Genomic DNA, 21,432 nt, shown 5'->3' with positions numbered 1-21,432 from the left:
AAATCTAGCCCATTGCCTATTTTTAGAAATTAAGTTTTATTGGAATGTAGTCATGCTCATTCTTCATCTATGTCTTTATGCTACATTGGCAGAGTTGAGTGGTTGCAGCAGAGACTGTATGAGCTTGACAGTCTAAAGTATTTACTTCCTTGGAATTCTGCAAGAAATAATTTTCTCATGTGATGGGACAAAGGGTGAGCAAAGGCAGCAGTGACACTCCCTATACACTGATGAAAATGAACCTTACAACTTGTAGGGGAGGTGGGTCAGGAGAAAAAAACAGAGAAAACGAGGGAAGGAGTGACACTGTTCAAAAAGAAATGTACTCATTACCTGACTTTTGTAACTACAACTCCTGTGTATATCACCTTTACAATAACAATAAAGTGATATTAATTATTAAAAATAATTTCTCCTTAGAACTGTACTTAGTTCCACTCAATGGGCATTATTGATAAAGCACTCCAGATTTAGTAAAGAAACATATTAATCTGTAACTTTTTTTACATTTCTTTAAAATTTAAATAAATTTTCTCTACTGAAAAAGATAGCCTCGGGCTGGGATGTAGCTCAGTGGCAAAGCGCTTGCCTAGCAAGTGCAACATCCTGGGTTCGATCCCCAGTATCAAAAAGAAAAGACAAAAAAATACAGTTAAAAAAGAAAAAGATAGCCTCAAAGAGTGCAGTTTATAGCCTAGTTGTGTCTCTAACTAGCTTTGTTTATAACCTCAAAATCTTATTATAACATTGCCTAGAAATAGCTGACTTTTTTTTCAGTACTGAGAGTCATGCTGCCAGCCCTTTTGCTTATATTTTGTTTTTGAGATAAGGAGTTGCTAACTTTAACAGGCTAACTTTAAACCCTTAATTATCCTGCCTCCAGCTCTGCATCCTGAGTAGCTGAGATTACAGGCATGTACTACCATGTCCACCTCAAGTATCTGATCTTTCAAGTCTCCTAAGACTGGTTTTAATATCATACTGATTCCCTCATAAGTGCAGTTAAAAACAATCTTTGACTTGTATTTGTTTTACATTTATGTTAAAATTTTTCCTTTTACAAAATTATAATAGGTATAATAGGTATAGAATACCTATAGAATAATCCATCATTTCCCCATCCATTTTATTGCCAATGTATTTTTTTTAATCAAATACAAGATTACTAATGAGAGACTATAATACATATGTTGTAAATCTTAAAGCCTTCAGTTAAGATTGTAGAAAATATAATCCATCATTTTTCTGTAACACAACTCTCATCTTGACAGAAGACAAAAGAGAAAACCATAGTTTGAATCAGCTGCTTCAGGTTTAAAAGCCATTGAATATTGAGACTTTTTAATAGCCATTGAATATTGAGACTTTTACCGGGATGACCTGCAATATCCTGAGAGTTATGGAGAAGAACATGCTCAATTGAGATCCCCACTACCCAGGATGGCCCCTGTTAAGGGAAAGATAGTAACACAGTACATCCTGGTCTAGGTTGCAGCTCTACAGGTCAAGAAGGCTTCTTCAGGTCCTAGCTCTACCTCTACTAGCTGCTGTCAGGCAGTAGGAAAACTGTTTCTAATACTCCTCTGGGACTTTAGAAAACTAGCAGGCACTCGCTGCCCCTTGGCTTCCCCAACGCTGCTACCGCCCATCTTTCTGCTGCCATACCATAGTGTGTGTGTGGGGGCAACTTTCAACCCTCCCCCACCATGGCTGTCTTGAATAATATCACCCTGTGGGGACTGGAGGCTTAATGGAGCTATGTGAAGAGGACTAGCAACATCAGATAATATTTTACCCCCTTTAGTCTGAGCAATACAGGTTCAGGACAGCCTAGGGCTTTATCTATTTTCTTTCCCGTGTCTTGCTTTGTTTATAACTTTTGGCTTTGATTCTTTTCAAGCCTTTAGGAAATTTTGGCTCTTGCAAATAGGAATCTTGTTTCTTTTTTTTTTTTTAATAACACTGCTTTATAGTTTAAAACCCATGTGGGACCTTCAACTATTTTTTGGACTTGTTGTAATTCTCATTTTTGAAAGGATAAAAATCCATTTAGAGCCAGGTGCCAGTGGCTCACACCTATAATCCTAGCTACTCAGGAGGCTGAGATCTGAGGATCACAGTTCAAAGCCAGCCTGGGCAGGAAAGTCTGTGAGACTCTTATCTCCAGTTAGCCACCAGGAAACTGGAAATGGCCTTGTGGCTCAAGTGTTAGAGTACTCACCTTGAACTGAAGAGCTCAGGGGCAGCACTCAGGGCCAGAGTTCAAGCCCCATAATGGACAAAAAAATCAATTTAGGTTTGCTCTTGGTTCATTGAATCAAATCAAATTGTGTTTCCAGATGTTACTTGGGTTTCCTCTCTGCTAGTCAATCACAGCCTTCATTAAATCTAGATAACAAAGGCTTTTAGTATCAATTTGTCTATTTAATATTCTGAGATGAGGAAGGAAGACAGTCTAGCCAAAGTACTTTGTCTCTACACAATTTTCAATTTGCTACCATAGTTGGGTGTCTGGTTTTATGTTCAACCTGGGTGCTTTCCTGGTCCTTGGGTGACTGTGTCTTGTCACCCTACAATAACTCCTACTCCTACCTGACAACTGGTGATGCAAAGAATAGCAGCACCTAGCACCAAAGACTTGAGGAAGCTCTGGAGAAATATGCTAAAAGAAAGCATGACTTGGATAATTTTCTGTTTGGTGATACCACATAAACATATTCCTAGCCAAACTCTTCCACCAACTTCCCAGACAGCAGATTTGGCAAAAAATAAAAATCTTCACAGCTTTTAAAGCAATACCAAGCAGAATAAGCTCAACTTATTTTCTGGCTTTTCTTTTCTTGGTTGTTGTTTGTTTTTTCTTGGTTCACTTTTACCCGCAGACCCTCACTTTTGGATTGGGGGAGTCATCCTTTCTTTGAGGGAGCAAGGTGACAGAGAGAAGAAATGATGAGGAGTGGATCAGTGTTTCTGCTCCATCCTTGTCTATACAGTCACAGAGCATTCAGCACCAATAATTATAAAATAGCTCTTTTAACTCTCAGTAATTTGTCAGCGACCTTGTTGTGTGTATCCTCTACCCTCTCTACATGGTGGGTCTGCCCCTTCTCTTTCTGTTTTATACCATGCTTCCAGCTTTCAGCATCTGTCCATTTTTGTTTGGCTTGCCAGACAGCTGAACCACACTATTACAAACAAGTACAGGTGGGAAGATCAGCAAGAATTACCACCCTGAGCTGGTTTCAATTACATTCATGTTTGTGTACTAACAATAAATGTAGCTTTGTCCATATCCTGGCCTTCTGAGTTTCTCGCTCTTACAGGGATTTGGGGTTGACTCAGTGAATCTGGACAGCCTAAGTTCTAACAGTTGTCTTTTGCTGTCTTAGTTTAGACTTCAGTGAAGCCTGCCAGGTACAGATCAGCACTCCACCCTCTCCATTTGGCAGTAAGTGGTGACTCTGAGAACTAACTCAACTCATGTGTAAAATCCAGGTGATAATAATACCTACTTCATAATATGAGAATTAAAGTAATTCAAGACTTCTTAAAAAGTACTTTAAGTAGTCTCCACTTACATGTTATTGGTGTGTGTGTGCACATGCACATGTATGTGTGTACCCACACATGTGTACACTTTCTCCCAAGAATCAGTAAATTCTATTCATTCACAGAACACATGTAAGGCAATTGTTCATATAATTCAAACTGATTGAAACACAAATAACCTCAAGTGTTGCTAAAACAAGCTTTGACAAACATTTGAAACATACATAGACATATTACAACATTGAGCTTGTATATATAAATATAGTTTATTGTATTGAATTACATATGTCTATATGAACTCAATGTAATTTTGCAATATATCTTAAAATTTATCTTCAGGGTTATTAGTCTTTGAGGAAAACTAACCTAAAGGCAAAGAAAATAATCCTTTCTAAGTAAAGCACAGTAAAATAAAATTCTCTTCAGTGTTAAAACAGCTTTTCATTGTTACACAACTCCTGGCCTTTGGAGGGAGTTGTCAACAAATACGTTACATTGCTATAGAAGGTTTAGACACTTAACTTTCAAGAACTGAGACTGGTGATAATTATTATTTTCAATATTGTTGTGCATTCCTTTTGTCCAACAGATTTCTCCCAAAGAGCTAACAACAGGCTGAATGGAACCTAAACACTGGCCATAAATCTGCCAAATGCATCAGGCCAGAGGCTCTGAGCTCCATGAAACTTCTCTTTGGAGTAGCAGGAGCCCTGTGGTGAGGAAGAAGGTACTCCTTCCCTGAGGCCGCGCTGGGCTATGATCTGCAGGTCTAAAAAAAAGGCAATGAAAGAGTCCGGAAGTCCAGCATGTCAACCTGTTACCAGAAGATCCAGCTAGGGCTGATCCCACCCAGCACAGGTACAATCTGACTGGCTCTGATTGCTAAGAGCCTCCCATCATTTATTTGGTTGGAATTCTGTGTGCCTGACCCTTGCTGGATAAACAAAGTGGGATATTGGCACTACAATTGCTCTTCTAATTGAGCCTTGTAAATGAACAACCAGCACCCTTTAGTGCCTTTATCTATACATACGTAGCATGGGTCCCTAAAGTCTCCATCAACTTAAAGAGCCTCCAGCTCCAAGGTGGTGCTAAAACAAGAATGGAAATGCATCTAAAGAAAATAAACTCTTACTTATTACATCATCTTCTGGTTAGAAGAGTCATGAGGAGAGGTGTTCCTCTCATGATTTCACAAGTTTAATTATAGATAAACTCAGCCATATTCCATTCTCAGACTTTGACTCTATCTAACAAATAAAAGATAACTTACTGGTGATTCAATGTCCTCTAGGAGTAAAACAGAACAGCGTTCACATTTCAACAAAGTTTGTGCTCGATGCATTATTTTCTTGACAATTTTCTCCAGGTCAGTCTGTTCTTCAAAGAGGTCATTAACCACCTCTAGCAAAGCCTGAGAAAGAGTAGATGGTGCATTTAGGTGGATACAAGACTGAAAAGTATTGACATTTTTTGTCTTTCAAAGTCTCGATATACTCTTTGCTCTAATATATCGTTTTTTTGTGTGTGGTTAAGTTTTAAAACATTTGTGCTACTTAGCACAGTTCCATCATTACATTTTATAACACACTCCTTTATTGTTTCGGCCAGTTATTCTTTTTAATAAAACTATTATTTACTTTAATTACAAAGGTGATGTACAGAGGGATTATAATTACATGACTTGAGTAATGAGTACATTTCTTTCATACAGTATCTTCCCTTCCCTCATCCTCTCCCAGTCCTTCCCTCCCACACTCTTAAAGTTAAAAATACAACTGGAAGGGGCTGGGAAGGTGGCTCAGTGGTAGAGCGCTTGCCTTGCATGCATGAGGCCCTAGGTTCGATTCCTCAGCACCACATAAGCAAAAAAAAGAAAAAAAAGAAAAAAGAAAAAAGAAAAAATACAACTGGAGAATGAGAATTACCCACATAATGGGAATCATGGAGTCATTAGCTAGTAGTTTTCCCTACCCACTACTGTGGTTTGCAATGTGAATAGGTAACAATCTACTTAGTTCTCTCCAAAGAACATATATTTTAGAAAACTACAATCTCTATCAGAAATAAATAACTTCATGGTTGAACCTGAAACTTATTTTCACTAATGCTAACATGTTTTTACTAACATCTCACAGAATTGTGTAAGAATTATAGAATTTCTCTGCAGAAGAAGAGAAAACACTGCCTGATTCCCAACTGCCAAGGAGAACATTTAGATGGTACTATACATCTCTGCAACACAAATATCATTAGATTTTCTGTTAAAATGGCAGGTTATAAAGGAGGCAACAATGCTCGATAAGAAATGTACTCATTATCTTGCCCATGTAATTGTGACTCTTCTGTATGGTATTCTCACAATAAAAAAATAAAGCACACAAATTAAAGGAAAAAATTATAACTTCAACACTATGTATTTACTTAAAATTAAATTGTAATAACCGGTCACTTTTTCTGGCTAAGTGAGTTTGTGATTTATGCTTTGAAATTTATTTGTTTGGAATTTTTAATGACATGGGTGTTTTCAGAGCCTGCAAAATAATGGGCTAGGTAAAGGTGGTAGAAATTATGCTTCTATCAAAGCAATCAGAGAATTATGTGGCTAGTGAATTGGCTGCAGGGAGTTTTCATTCAATAGAATTAAATAAGTTGTGTGGTCTCCTGTCTGACCTCTCATGAAAGGAATTCATGAATTTTCAGGTTCACATCTATTCAGTATAGTGTTGATCATCCCAAGGGCATAACTAATTTTCAATTTTAGTAATGAATTTGATTTATGCTGAAACCATTTGAAACATGTGAACATTTCTTATCTGTGTCTATTCAGATAGAAAAGCATTTGAATGAGTTAAGGGATCCATAAAATGAATCTACTTTATTGAGCCAATGAAAGAGAAACAAAGTTCTTAGGTAGCTTTCCTTCTGAAGAAAGACTGTGGCTGTGGCACAGGGCCATATTTTTTATGTGGCCAAAAGCAAAGAGAAACATCAGGAGGTAAACACAGCCCTAAACGAAGCCTCACTTGCACAGCAAACCCCTATTAGAAGTCAATGTACAACAATTTCATGTTCAAATACAACATTAAAAACAAGACAACTGCCTGAATAATTACAAGCAAATTCTCTGCTATTAAGGGAGAAGTATTATTTCCTTAACCATCCAGATTATTACTTCAGATGGATCATATTAACTGAACAATTATTTAACTTTTCAATTTGTTGTGACTATATGGAGAGCCTTTGGGACCTATATACAGGAACATTTCTCTCATAGGAAAAACTAATGTGCCTAGAGTCTTGCACTGACAAATCATATTATAGTAATATTATTGCTTCTAATTAAAAATTGCTGCTTTATCAGCAAATGATGAAAGTTTTACAAATCACAATGCAGACTAGTTCTAGAATAGGATAAAGGGAGGAGAAGATCTAGAGATATGCAGTTAAACAGTCACTGGAAATATTTCATACAGTTGAATACTTCTTAATGTTGCTTGCCTTCCAAGAAACAAATGTCTGCACTTTCCCCTTCCTCTTCTAGTAACCTTCCTTTGCTTCTGGGGTTATCTTGTATTTTACCCCCTTTCTTTCTCTTATACATCCTTTCCTAGATTAACCCTGAAAATGCTTTGGTGTTAAATACCTTCTATATTGAACCTTAATCTTCAGTCCTAATGTTATACTCCCTACCCCAAACTTAAGCACCTACATTCAATTGTTTACTTGCCAAATTCACAAGCCAGAAACCTTTTTGTTGTCATTCTCCACATTAGGAAGCCCTGTAGATTACACTTCTAATTTGACTTTAATACAGCTTCTAACTCCTTTTCCTGCCTCTAATCGTCTGTCATCTTCTCCAACCAGAAGATAGAGTGTTGTTCTTTAAAAGTAAATTGGACTCAGATAAAAAATCTTGTAATAGATTTTTCATCACACCCAGAATAAAGACAGAGCTTTTGACGTGTCCATAGACCTTTTTAGCATCAGAGACCTAATGAAAGTCATATCTTTGTCCTTTTTTTCCTGTCCTGCTCTACTATTTTCTCTGCCATCTTATATATATTGACGCAGGCCTTTGCACCTGATAGATCCTGAAATGCTCCTTCCAGATCTCCCTGTGGCTCTTCTTTTCCATTTTAGGAATCTTCTCATATACCATCTCCTTATGACACTTTCACAATAATCTTTTAATACAAAATCTGCCCCACCACACTCATCTATATCCCTTTAACTCACTTTATTTTTCCTTATAGTGTTGATCACTATCTGAACCTGTGTTTTGTCTTTTCTCTATGGTTTCCACTAGATAATAAGTTCCAGGAGAACAGAGACTTCAAATGGCACACAATACACATTGTTGAGTGAATAAATGAAGTATGTCAAACACAAGAATGCAAAGACTAATAAAACACAAAGCTTCCTTAAGGAGTTCATCATATAGTTGGAGAGGAGGATCATCAGCAAATATTTTAAGGCACAGTGATGGGTATCTACAACAGAACACTGACATTGTGTACAAGGAACAATTAGCAGAAAATGCGGAGATCTACTGGAAGGCTGAGCTGGGTTCTGAAGGACACACAAAGTAGTGGAAGGGGAAACAGGGACAGGAGGCATTGGAGAGAGAGGAGAAATGTGATGAAAAGCAGGCTAACATGAAATAAGCAGATTGTCTTCTTGGAAGTCAGAAACCAGATTGCCAGAGTGTCAAGTGAAAGGAAGAGATTGGTAAACAGGGAGCTAACAATGAAAAGAAGCTCCAGATCACAGAAAGTAGACAGTGCCACAATGAGAATGGCTGTAAGGTCAATGAGACTCAGTTGAGGGGTGAGGGTGGGAGAGTCCCTTAGTCTAATGCTTGGCAAGTGAAACTCTCGAGCAGGCAATTTAACTAAGAAATTAACTAAGAGATTCAAACTTCTTAAAAGCACATTTTAAAATACATGTCTAAGTTATGACAGTACTCTTCATGTATTTAATTGTGAAAGAAATGGCTGGGTGCTGTAATGCTAGCTACTCTGGCTAAGATCTGAGGATGGCAATTTGAAACCAGCCCTGGCAGGGAAGTCTGTTAGACTCTTATCTCCAATTAACCAACAAAAAAGCCAGAGATGGCACTATGGCTCAGGGACAGGGCCAATGCCCTGAGTGCAATCCTTAGGACCAGCAGAAAAAAGTGGGAGAATTCTAATATAATGGAATCATTGTTTGATATTTTAGCATTTTATGAGCATTAAATGTCTTTGGGTTGTTCGTTTTCTATTTAGTCCTATAACTCTTGAAAGCATATGAAATCACTTCTTGTGAGTATTTTTCTTTATTAATTCTATAAAATAGTTATGCAAAATTGTCCCAAGTAGCCAGGCACTGGTGGCTCATGCCTGTAATCCTAGCTACTTAGGAGGTTGATATTTTAGGATTGTAGCTCAAAGCCAGCCCAGGCAGGCAAGTCTGTGAGACTCCTATATCTAATAAACTATTCAGAGAAGGCCAGAAGTGATGCTATAGCTCAAGTGTTAGAGCATTAACCTTGAACACAAAGAAACTCAGGGACAATGTGCAGGCTCTGAGGTTAAGCCTCAGGACCATCAAAATAAATTAATAAGTAATTTGTCCCAAGAATCTTGGGATACTCTTCCAGAAAACCTTTCAATTGAAAAACAAAATCTTGGAGATAGGTGAAATCATGTTTGTAGCATACTTTTCTTCTTAAAGAAACTAAATTGTAAAAACATCAGCTAATCGTGTTATTGTTTCAAAGCTACATGCAAGCAAAGCTCTGTCTGCTGCCTTGTAGTATAAGTGTGAGACTAATTTCTTCCTCTTTCTTTTCTTTTCTTTTTTTTTTTTAAATGGAATCAGTACAGTGCCCCAGAAACAACAGCAGAGGACTTAAATTCACTTTGTTTTGGTATACGGCTTCAAAGGACTCTTCCTCCATAGCTTGGCAGAAGTTTACAAATGAGGAAGAATGCTGGATTATACAAAGATCATCTACTGTTTGTAAAAGAGATAATGACTCACAGAAACCAGAAAGCATTTGTCAGCAGTGTTTCCTCCTACTCACCCTGCTTCTTTCGTATTCTTTCCTTGAGGCAGCAAAGAGCTGGGCATTGGATATGGCAATTCCACAAAAAGGAAGATACATCTGCATCACCTGAGGCAAAGAGAGCATTAAGAACATTAAAACAGCTATTTCTGAACTAAAGTCATTTTTTTCTAAAAGCAGAGGCTTGATTGGAATGCTTTCTTTTTCAGCCCAAAGGAATGAGCATAAAATTGTTCATACAAGTAGTGTGTGTGTGTGTGTGTGTGTGTGTGTGTGTGTGTGTGTGTGTGTGTGTACGTGTGCACATATGCATACACACCAGTACTGGGGCTTGAACTCATGGCTGACCCTCTACTACTTGAGCCACATCTCTACTTGGTCATGTGGTGTGGAACACAGCTAGTACAGAATTAGCTGGAACAGAAAATGAGGTAATTGAGTAACTACACAATGGATAGACTACATTCTCCATCATTTTCTTTATGCTCATCTCTGACTTAGGGTTCCTGAAAGAATTTTGGAGCTCCAAAGATTGAAAATTTAAGAAAGACTTCTTGAAGAAGAGAGAGAAACAATGCAACTTGTACTCAGAAGAAGTACAAAAACATGAATTCATTCTTAAAGACCTTTTTGGTACAACTTCCACAAATCTTCCCAAGAATTTTGCATGCTGCCTTCTGAAACCAGATGTTCCCTCCGTTAACCTTGTCTCCCTTTCCTTATTCTTCTTGCACATGCCATAGCAAGTTTGTCTATTAAACCAGCATGAAGTTGTTGACAAGCAGCTGCTAGATAGTTCTCCAGGATTTCCCTGCTGTTATCTAGGATGAGACCACTTTTAACATTACCTACACACACAGAAAACACGATCCTTACAGTTTTCTAGTTTTCTTTGTGATTCTTTCTTGCATGGAGACAGTGGTTATGATGCAGATAAAGAAGAGAAATATGAGTTACTGCTATCTTTTTATTTTTTTGCCAGTCCTGGGGTTTCAGGGCCTGGGCACTGTCCCTGAGCTTCTTTCTCTCAAGGCTAGCCCTCTAACACTTAAGCCACAGCACCACTTGAACCACAGCATCACTTTCGGCTTTTTTTTTTTTTTGGAGTAGTTTATTGTAGATAAGAGTCTCACATCGTAAAGTTCATTTGTCTACACAGTGTCTTGTACATCTCATTGTTACAATGGGTCAACCTGTATCGCTATTTAAACATTTTATTTTTTCCCTTCCCCTCCCCAAATTTGAGAAGATGTAGGGCACCGACATCAAATACAGTGAAAATAGGGGTTATACCATGGGGGAGGAACATACAAAGAAACAAAAAAAATCACATGGTACATTATAAATATGGGGGGGGGAAGTATAGTTTTGGAGGTGAGAGGTTAGGGTTGGTAGGGGAAAAACAAAGGAGGAAGCAACAATGCTTGATAGGAAATGAATTCATTACTTTGCTCATGTAACTGTAACCCCTCTGTACAGTATTTTTACAATAAAAAACACATTTTAAAAAGTCTCACAGACTTTCCTGCCCAGGGTGGCTTTGAACCTGAATCCTCAGATTTCAGCTTTCTGAGTACAAGTGTGAGCCACCGGCACCCAGCCTTATTTTTATTTTATTTTTATTATTCTACTTCTGCAGAAGGATGACTTTTATTTGTTTTTACCTTCTGGGACCATATCTAAGGATGCTAATAGGCAAGTAGAACAAAGAATGTGACCATAGGAACATGTGAAATATTTTCCAACACATACAACCTTAATTTGCTTGATTTGTAACACCAGTATTGAGCTCCATCAGGCATTGTGTATAATTTAAAAGAACCTGAATTTTATATTAGTAAACTTTTGTCCTTTTAGTGGCTTTTAGTACTCTTTAGTTCTATTATTTGATGAGCCTAATAGAAAAATTGGCAAGCTGAAATATTCTATTTGCTAGATATTACATGCTTGTATCTTACACAGATAATAATCATTTGTAACAGTGATTCCCATTGACAGCCCTTTCACTAATGAAGCAGGTATGATTCCTGGTATCAAAGCATGATATTTTGCATTTAATAAGTACTCTATCCATTTGATCCTTGCAACTACATACAGTTTACCAACAATCCCATTTTAATGAGAAAATTGAGGCTTTTGAAGAACGCATCCAAAGTTGGGAGATAATTGTGTGTGGATATTTCATATTTCTGCATATCTTGCAGAAAGGCTGGCTCTACTTTGAATGAATAACTTGGAAGGTAGAGGTGTCTCCTTCCACATCACAAAGTAGAACAGTTACTAATATAAAGATGATACCTCCTTTTAGGCAGAGACCAAGTAGGTATATGGCTCACTGTGAAACACTCAAGCTCTTTGCCTTTTAAGAAGCTCTCCTATAGTGCAATTCACTCTGTATATAGTTTTCAGGAACTAACACGAATGCTAACACATTGGCTATTGCTATTGTTATAATAAATTGTCCTTTGACACAAAGGAGTCTCATATCATTTGCCAGCATCTTTGAGACTATAGTAGAAAAATCTGCTGCCTTTCAGGTAACTTGCTACTTTTCAGGTGTTGTAAAACTCAGACTTCAGTTCCTAACAGGGTCACCTAGATGGAAGGTAGTCAAGCTTGGGGTATTTTGATTTGCTTTGTTGATGGTATCATCTATCTATCTATCTATCTATTTATCTATCTATCTATCTATCTATCTATCTATCTATCTATCTATCTATCTATCTATCTGTCTGTCTATCTATCTATCTATCTATCTATCTATCTATCTATCTATCTATCTATCTATCTATCTATCTATCTATCTATCTATATCTATTTACCTTAGCTGTACTAAGGTTTGAACTCAGGGCCTTGACCTCTCCAGGAAGGATTTCTACCATTTGAGCTACAACACCAGGATTTTTTACTTTCATTAATTTTTTAAAATAAGATCTTGCTTTTTGGTCCAGGCCTTTCTGGACCTTCATCCTCCTTATTTATACTTCTGGTATTACTGGGATTACAGGCACATTCGGGAGAGCTTATTTTTGAATTCAAGTAGTCTGACTGACAAATCTGCCTTCCTAACTTCTATGTTGTTCTGCATCTCAAAGTAAATATATATATTTTAAACATATATTTTTAAATCATTAGTGTGGTGATCTAACTGCAGCATGATAAGGCTGTTGAGACTAGGAGGAGATTCTTTCAATTTAAAGAGAAACTTCTCTGAGGAGGAAATAAGATTGGCCAATAGACACATGAAGAAATGCTCCACTTCTCTAGCCATAAAAGAAATGCAAATCAAAACAACATTGAGATTCCACCTCACTCCAGTTAGAATGGCTATAATCAAGAACTCTAATAACAAAAGATGCTGGAGGGGATGTGGACAGAAGGGAATCCTATTACATTGTTGCTGGGTGTGTAAACTGGTTCAACCACTTTGGAAAGCCGTATGGAGGTTCCTCAAAAGATTCCACATAGAGTTCCCCTATGACCCAGCAATCCCACTTTTGGGCATTTACCCAAATGATCACAAACAAGGCTATACTAAAGCTACCAGCACAACTATGTTGACAGCAGCATTATTCTCCATAGCTAAGATATGGAACCAACCCAGATGCCCCATAGTAGATGAATAGATCAAGAAAATGTGATTTATATCTATCTATCTATCTATCTATCTATCTATCTATCTATCTATCTATCTATCTATCTATCTATCTATCTATCTATCTATCTATCTACATACAGTGGAATTCTGTGCCTCCAGCAGGAATGACACTGTCCCATTTGTTAGGAAATGGAAAGACTTGGAAAATATTATACTAAGTAAAGTAAGCCAGACCCAAAGAAACATAGGTCATGGGCTGGGAAGGTGGCTCAGTGGTAGAGTGCTTGCCTTGCATGCATGAGGCCCTGAGTTTGATTCCTCAGCACCACATAAGCAGAAAAAAAAAAAAAGAAACATAGGTCCCATGGTTACTCTTATTTGCAATAACTAGTATATGTCTAGTATAACCTTAACAGACAAGTAGAAAAGATCAAAAGCTATGTACATATGACCATATAAGATGGTGCTAAATTATTTACCATAGCTAAGCTATGGAACCAACCCAGATGCTCCTCAGTAGATGGATCAAGAAAATGTGGTATATATACACAATGAGATTCTATGCCTCCATCAGAAAGAATGGCATCGCCCCATTTGTTAGGAAATGGAAAGACTTGGAAAAAATTACATTAAGTGAAGTAAGCCAGGCCCAAAGAAACATAGGTCCCATGGTTTCCCTTATTTGCAATAACTAGCATATGTCTGAGACAGGCAGAAAAGGTCAGATAAGTTGATGTTAGGTGAAATGAACGCCAAGATAAGTATTCAAATGTTTTTGCTTTCATGCGATTGTTTCTAACATATTTATAAGATGATTTCTTTGTTGCTTTGTATGTCCCTCCCCCATAGTATAACCCCTGCTTTCACTGTATTTGATGTTGGTATTATTTGTGGAGGGGAAGGGGAAAAACAAATCGTTTAAATAGGGATACAAGTGGATCCATTGCAACAATGAGATGTATAAATTGTTATGTCGAAAAATGAACTTTACAACTTTGGCTGGGTGGTGGTGGGGGGTAAGGTGGGCGGGGAGGGGGTGGAGATGGGAAGGGATGGGAAGGGGAAACAAAGGAGGAGGCAACAATGCTTGATAAGATATGTACTCATGGGGCTGGGAAGGTGGCTCAGTGGTAGAGCGCTTGCTTGCATGCAGGAGGTCCTGGGTTCGATTCCTCAGCACCACATAAGCAAAAAGAAAAAAGCCGGAAGTGGTGCTGTGGCTCAAGTGGTAGAGCGCTAGCCTTGAGCTGAAGAGCTGAGGGACAGCGCCCAGGCCCAGAGTTCAGGCCCCACGACCGGACCAAAAAAAAAAAAGATATGTACTCATTATCTTGCCCATGTAATTGTAACCCCTCTGTACGGTATTTTCACAATAAAAAAGAAAGAAAAAGGAAAAAGAAAAAAAAAGATGGTGCTAAGCGAAATGAACCCCAAATGGAGACACAAGGCAGTTTATCTTTGTTGCTGTTGTTTTTAATGTACTTATAATGTACTATGTGATTTCTTTTGTTTCCTTTGTATGTTCTTCCTCCATGGTATAACCCGTTTTTACTGCATTTGATTCTGGTATCTGCATCTTATATATACAGTTTTCTAATTTGGTGAGTGGAAGGGAAGTGCAGAAACAAGGATAAAGGCTGACCCATTGTAACAATGAGATGTATAAAACACTATGTTATAAACTAGCTCTACAATTTGGTGTGGGGGGGGAGTTGAGGAGGCAGAGAGGGAAGGGATGGTAGAGGGAAAACAAAGGAGGAAATGTACTCATTACCTTTTTCATGTAACTGTAACCCCTCTGTACAGTATCTTTACAATAAAAAATATTTTAAAAAAAGAAGTAGATTCTTTCAGCATGTAACCAATCGGCAGTAAGAGACTGCAGAAGCAGGAAGCCATTCTGGTATAGCAGGTGTAATCTGGCTTCTAGAGGTTAACAAGTCACCAGGTGGTAAACTGCCAAACAGTTGTGTTAGGGCAATTCCTAAGCACAATGCTGACCATACTGATAGGCATCAGAATGTATTTATAGAGACCAGAGTAAAAGGTCCAAGTCAAAAAGAAGCTGCCTTTAAGTGAGCCTATTAGCAGATAGCAGGATCCCAATATCCAGGTGAGGATTTAAGAATCAGATTATATTCCTAGAGGTAGAGGGAGGGAAATAGCAGAAGAAAGGAAGAGCCATTGGTCAGGTGTTCAATGGGTGGTGCAATGTGTCAGAAATGCAGAAATGATTGTAAATAGAGGTGGTGGCAAAGTAGAGTCCTCAAATAAAATCCTGTGGTGTGGCTCCAACTATAGGGTGGACAGTGGGGTCAGGAATTGGGAACTAGGCTGTCCTATGGGCCCTGTCTGCCAGAGGACCCCTGTCTAGGCCTACTGGGAGCACTGTAATGTCACAGGAGAGCCTGAGAACAACCCAATGTCAAACAGTCATTTACTGGCAAATCTCTGTTCTCATCACCTTTGATTCTGTTAAGTCTAGTTTTTTCTAAAGAGAATTGAATTGGCAAACATATCTTTTCATATTCACTAAACTAGTTTCTGGCAAATGGTACAATGTATTCTTAAGAAAACATGTCAGTCAAATTGTTAGATTAGTTCTTTAATCTACCCCCACTGAGCCCGAAGAAAGCCTTCAATCAGCCCTGACAGAGGAGTGACACTGTTCCATCCTAAGGAAAATGCACTCTGCAATATTCCTCCATAATGAATGTCTAACAACTATCAGTTTCATGAGACACTCTCATATATATGTAGCACATCCCTCACATCCCAATGTAACTTTAATTGTTCTTTTCTTAGTGGAGATTAGAGAAAACAAAACAAAAAAATCAGCTAACATAAACCAGTCATGAAGTATTTAACATGACATTTGGAATGGGAAAAGAGGCTCCTGCTGGCTTATTCTGTATACTCTAATTTATCAAGTTTATGCCTCCACAGTTGCATCCACACAAACGCGAGCGGCAAAACTAACATCCTCCTTCCTCTACTTGTTACATACAGATGAGATCAATTTAACAGGCATTGTCTCACTGTCTCCTCATGTCAGACACCGGGTTAGCAATGTCACATTTACATTAAGTCACATGATACTGTCACTACTGTCAAGCTTCTTGCTTGTATCAATTATGTTCATGACATGATTACTAGTCAGCTCAATCTTCTTCAATTGTTGTAGAGAAAATAAAGGTTAACGTTCAAGTTTCAATCTGCAGTTGAAGACCTTCAAAGGTTTGGCCTTAGATGTATCTCCTAGATTAAACATTCTGTGCTTGAGCCAAACTGGATGATTCCTCTAGTTTATTCCCTCAAAGGACGCCCTAAATAATCTAATTCTACTATATCTGTATCATGTACCTCATCTGGCATTTTCACCTTCAACCCTCCACCTCCATTTCTGTCTATTGAAATTTTAATAATCATTTTTAAATGTGTGATAGTTGTTATTTTGTTGTGTACATTTAAAATAATAAAATAGTATATGAATGCTAAAATCTCCCTCTTTCACATTTTCATTTCCTTAAATTATAGATTTATACATTTGTGATGGGAGCATACACAGACTGTAGCCACTTTGTGTAAGTAGCTGCATTATTATAAGACTTACCTTGCTTCTTATTTTTGTTTCTTGAGAGACAGGAGGTGAGGGAATCTCACTATATAGAATATAGTGAAGACTGGCCTTGAATTTTCAATCTTCCTACCTCAGGAGGATTACAGGTGTGTGTCATCACATCCAGTTTATTAATCCTATTATAAAAGCTCAATTTCAAAGTAATGTTTGCCAAAATATTCCCTCCACATAAATCATATAGAAAGATGTTGCACAATAAACAGCCATAAAAGTTAGAAATGTCTCTTTCCAAAGCAAAGGGAAGAATCATTTATTCTGCAGTATAATGAAGATAAATATCTTCCACTGGAGCAGAGGGCAGATTGACTCACTATTCTAAATTATTTAGGTTCTGTATATTTGAGAGGCATTTCCTATAACACAGTTCCCTGTGTAATTTGTGTATGATGCTATTGAACATTTTATCACAAGCCACAGGCATCCGCTCACATATCATGAAGACTGTTTATTTGTTCTGTTACGTATATGTTGATGAACTCTGCACCATAGTCACTTTATCTGCATTTGTCACAGGAACAGTTACTGTGTCTGTTAAATTTCTTCACTCCCTTTTTTATTGAGCCAATTGGTTTTGAGTTTATTTTCTCATTCTTTTTTCCCCCTCCCTTTTTACTACATTTTGTTTCCTTTTGTTTTCATAATTAAAGCAGAAATCTTACATGCAACTTGGAAAAATCCAAATTTAACATCTTTAGTGGCCTTTCAAATAAGCTGAAGACCATGAAACACCTTCAACTTCTCAATACTACTTTTGTGGTTTACATGTTATATTCTTCTTAGCTCTACCTTGTTATTACAAACTTGTTATTGTTATTGTTGTCATTGCAAATCAATACTGTTCATTTAGATTGATCCACAAGTATCCAGTTTTCCTCTAGGATATCCTTTCTTTCTTCTGACATTGTTTTTCTTTTTTCATTTTCTTTTTATAGAAACTCCTTAAGAGTATCTTTTAGTGTTGTATAAACATACACATGTGTTAATACTATAACCAATACTAAAAGGTAAATCAGTTCAATATACTATTCAAGACCTATCATTATTTTCTCTCAGTCCTTAGAAAACATTATTCCCTTATGTGGCAGTTGGTGCTGCTTAAAGGAATCAGCTGTCAGTCAACTGTTTTGTAGATAATATGTCTTTGTCTATGGCTTCTCTGAGACCTCCTGTGATTTGGCAGACATTTGTGCTTTCTCAGCTTACTTCAAAGACTTAACTGAATCTTAGAAAATGCTAACACAAATATACATTTCCTACCGTGTCATAGTATAGCTTAAAATTTTCAACTTTATGGTAGAACAAAGGCCACATGTTAGAAGTAAAAACTGTACTTGTAATTTGAATTTTCAACTTATTTAAGTCCAACAACATTTGATGTAATATCCTCCTGTGGCCCTGGGCAGTGGCAGCTGCAGCCGCTTCCAGCAAGACCTGTGAGCACAGGGTAAACAGCCCATGCTCAATGTGTTGGTAGCTTTGACGTGTTAAATCAATCTGTGATTTAGAATGTTCTCAATTTACTATGAATTAAGAGAAGGTAATCCCATCAAAAGTCAAAAAGCATCTATATGTACGCTAATAATTGTCAAGGATGGAGATAACATTACGCTTTCCCTACTCATTTTATACAGAGTGTGGATACTCATTAACACAGGGAATATCCTACCCAGTGTCATTCCTTGTCATTGCAATTCTGCACTTGTCACCAGACTACTGAACTGTGGAGACTCAAATGAGAATATGATTCATGGAGATGCTAAATAAATGTGCAGACAAATATATTTCTGAAAAGATGGAGTAAGAAAAAAATTAAGCAGTATAGTAAAAGGAAACGAAAACCCAAATGGTACAAAGTAGCTCATGCCTGCAATCCTAGCCACTCAAGAGGCTGAAATTGGAAGGATTGCAGTTTTAAGCACACTGAGAAAATAAATTAGCAAAACCCCATCTCAGCCAAGGAAGAGCTAGGTGTCACGGTGTGTACCTAAAATCCCACCTACATGGGAAGAAAAAAAGTAGAATTACTATCCAGACTGGCCAGGACAAAAGACAAGACTATTGGAAAAAAAATAACAAATAACAAAAAAAATAAAAAATAAAAAAAAAAAGAATAAAAGCAAGAAGGGATTGAGGCATGGCATAACTGGTAGAGCACCTACCTTGAAAACAAAGTACTGAGTTCAAGTTCCAGTACTCAGTGGGTTTATGAGATCACAAATAAAATATTTTATGTTTTTTTTTCAGTCTCAGAGCAATAGATGTTTTTGAAACAAATAGTCAAAATACAATGAAAAACAAAAACAATGATTGATATACTGCTTTATTCTGCTCTTCCTAAAGTATTTCCTTTTATTTAAAAAAAATCCGAATTCAGCTTTCATCATCTAGTTCCTGAATGCCAAAAGGTCTGAAAAGCCTTAATGACTGAAAAGCTAATGAGTCCATGCACCCGTGTGCAGCACTTTTCAGCTTGAAAGCACTTTGTGAACATTGGCTAATTAATCTTTACAACATCCCACTCAGAAAGGGAGTTAAACTGAAAATCATTAAACAATATAAAAAAGTCACTTTAGCCCTGGAAACTCATGAAAGTATCATTAATAAGCATAAAATCTGAGCACTGGGCCTTCCATCAATGTACTAAAGAAAGACAGTAGGTGGCCAGCCTTTTCAAACTTGCAAACCACAGAGAAAGGCTATTAAAGCCCCAAGGTCTGGTCTAGTCCAATTATGCATCATTAAAGAATGCTGGAGGTCTTTGCTGGGGACTTGCAGAGGAACCTGGGGCCATGCCCTTTATGGACTCCACTCCTGGAAGGCAAAACAGCATGAAAAGCAGCATCACTGTCAACTAAATGAATGGGTGAGAGAAACTATTTCCATCACCAGTCCTTGTCTCCCTTTGTGCAATTGTAAACTCTACCCAGAGTTCCTTCTGCCTTCAGGCACAAATTGTGAGGCCACACTTCCCTGATGCTAGGCCCACTGGTTTGGAACCAAAGATGTTTTATGAGAATTATAATTCAAACACTAAATAAACTAGAGTTATTTAGAAAATAATGTATCAAACTATGAAAAAGCCATATTATTTCCATGTAATGAGACAATCTCATAAATACTTTAGAAATGAAGTGTTTTATTTATTGTAAAGATACTGTACAGAGGGGTTACAGTTACATGAGTAAGAAAGGCAATGAATGAATACATTTCTTGTTGAGCATTGTTACCCTTCCCTGTTGTTGTCCCCCTATCCCTTCCCATCCCCTCTTCCCCCCCTCCCACCCCTGCCCAAGTTGTAACATTTGTTTCCAATATATTGCCTTGTGGGTATCATTGTTGCAATGGGTCATCCTGTGTTCTTGTTTCAGCATTCTGTTAATCCCCTTCCCTCCCCTCACCAGATTAGACAAATGTATATATAAAATGCAGGATAAAAGCTGGGTCCTGGCAGCTCATGCCTGTAATCCTAGCTACTCAGGAGGCTGAGATCTGAGGATCATGATTCAAAGCCAGCCTGGGCAGGAAAGTCCCTGACACTCTTATATCCAATAAACCACCACTGGAAGTGGCGCCATAGCTCAAGCGCTAGAGTGCTGGCCTTGAGCTGAAGAGAGTTCAAGCCCCACGCCCCCCCCCCAAAAAAGATGCAGGGTACCAAAATCAAGCACAGCGACAACAGGTGATATCCCATAGGGGAAAGAACATACAAAGGAAACAACAAAAACAGATAACTTGTGTCCATATCTTGGGGTTCATTTCACTTAGCCTCATCTTATATGGACATATGTACATAGCTGGCCATAAAATATCAAAAAGAAAAGGTACCCATATTTTCACCACTCAGGTGTAAATACTACTGACATTTTGGAGTATGTCACTTACATTTTCTTTTCTTCCCTGGTCCAAAACTAACTGTTTCTTCATGTAATATTTTATCTGGTTTTTTGTTTTATTAGGCAACTATCACTTATTATAACAAATTTCTATGGAAGCAAAATATCCCATTGCGTGGTCCAACCAAAGAAAATGTATGCAGAAAGTTAGATTAGTAGTGGCCTGTGCTAGCAGTGGTAGCAGGATGAACTGTAAATGGTCTCAAGAGGATTTTGGAGGGACCTGTTCTAAAATTGATTCATTGAGATGGTCCCACTACTCATATAATTAGGAAAATTAATTGTTCACTTGAAATGGATTGGTTTTATTATATGTAAAATATACTGCAATAAAGTTGTTCAAATTACTATTATAAATATTCCACTGGTATGGATCAATGTAATTTACTTAGTCGATCATATAATGTTGGACATTTAGGTCATTTCGAGTTTCAGATGAACAATCCTGTGGTTAAACAGCCTCATAATTAAATCTATGTATCCATAACTAAACATTCTTAGACTAATGCCCTATTATTGGAACTTACTTATTTTATTCAACACACATATGTATCCCCATTAGGCAATATTTTATATGCTTTATTAATATTAAATCACTGATACATTTTATTTTTAAAATAATGATTAGCAATGCACACATTTTTACTTTTTGTTTGCTAAAAAAATATATAGAAGTTTGCCAGATGCCAGTGGCTCACGC

The 21,432-nt window shown here is 37.5% G+C and overlaps 1 protein-coding gene across 1 annotated transcript in view; it reads right to left on the bottom strand.

Moving 5' to 3' along the window:
* Pde11a (phosphodiesterase 11A) overlaps window positions 1-21,432 on the bottom strand; it is a 352,033-nt gene that overhangs the window by 209,325 nt on the left and 121,276 nt on the right. Inside the window, exons 3-4 of the mRNA XM_070020261.1 lie at window positions 9,620-9,709; window positions 4,823-4,963 (exon numbers count right to left, since the gene is read on the bottom strand). Of these exons, the coding sequence (XP_069876362.1) occupies window positions 4,823-4,963; window positions 9,620-9,709 (231 nt within the window). The remainder of the gene's footprint in view (window positions 1-4,822; window positions 4,964-9,619; window positions 9,710-21,432) is intronic.

Source organism: Dipodomys merriami, unplaced genomic scaffold (assembly GCF_024711535.1).
Source record: "Dipodomys merriami isolate MVZ:Mamm:240054 unplaced genomic scaffold, mDipMer1.0.p SCAF_1, whole genome shotgun sequence".
NCBI classification, from domain to species: Eukaryota; Metazoa; Chordata; class Mammalia; order Rodentia; family Heteromyidae; genus Dipodomys; species Dipodomys merriami.
The sequence above is the reverse complement of the archived record's forward strand: the minus strand, read 5'-3'. Positions and strand labels throughout refer to the sequence as shown.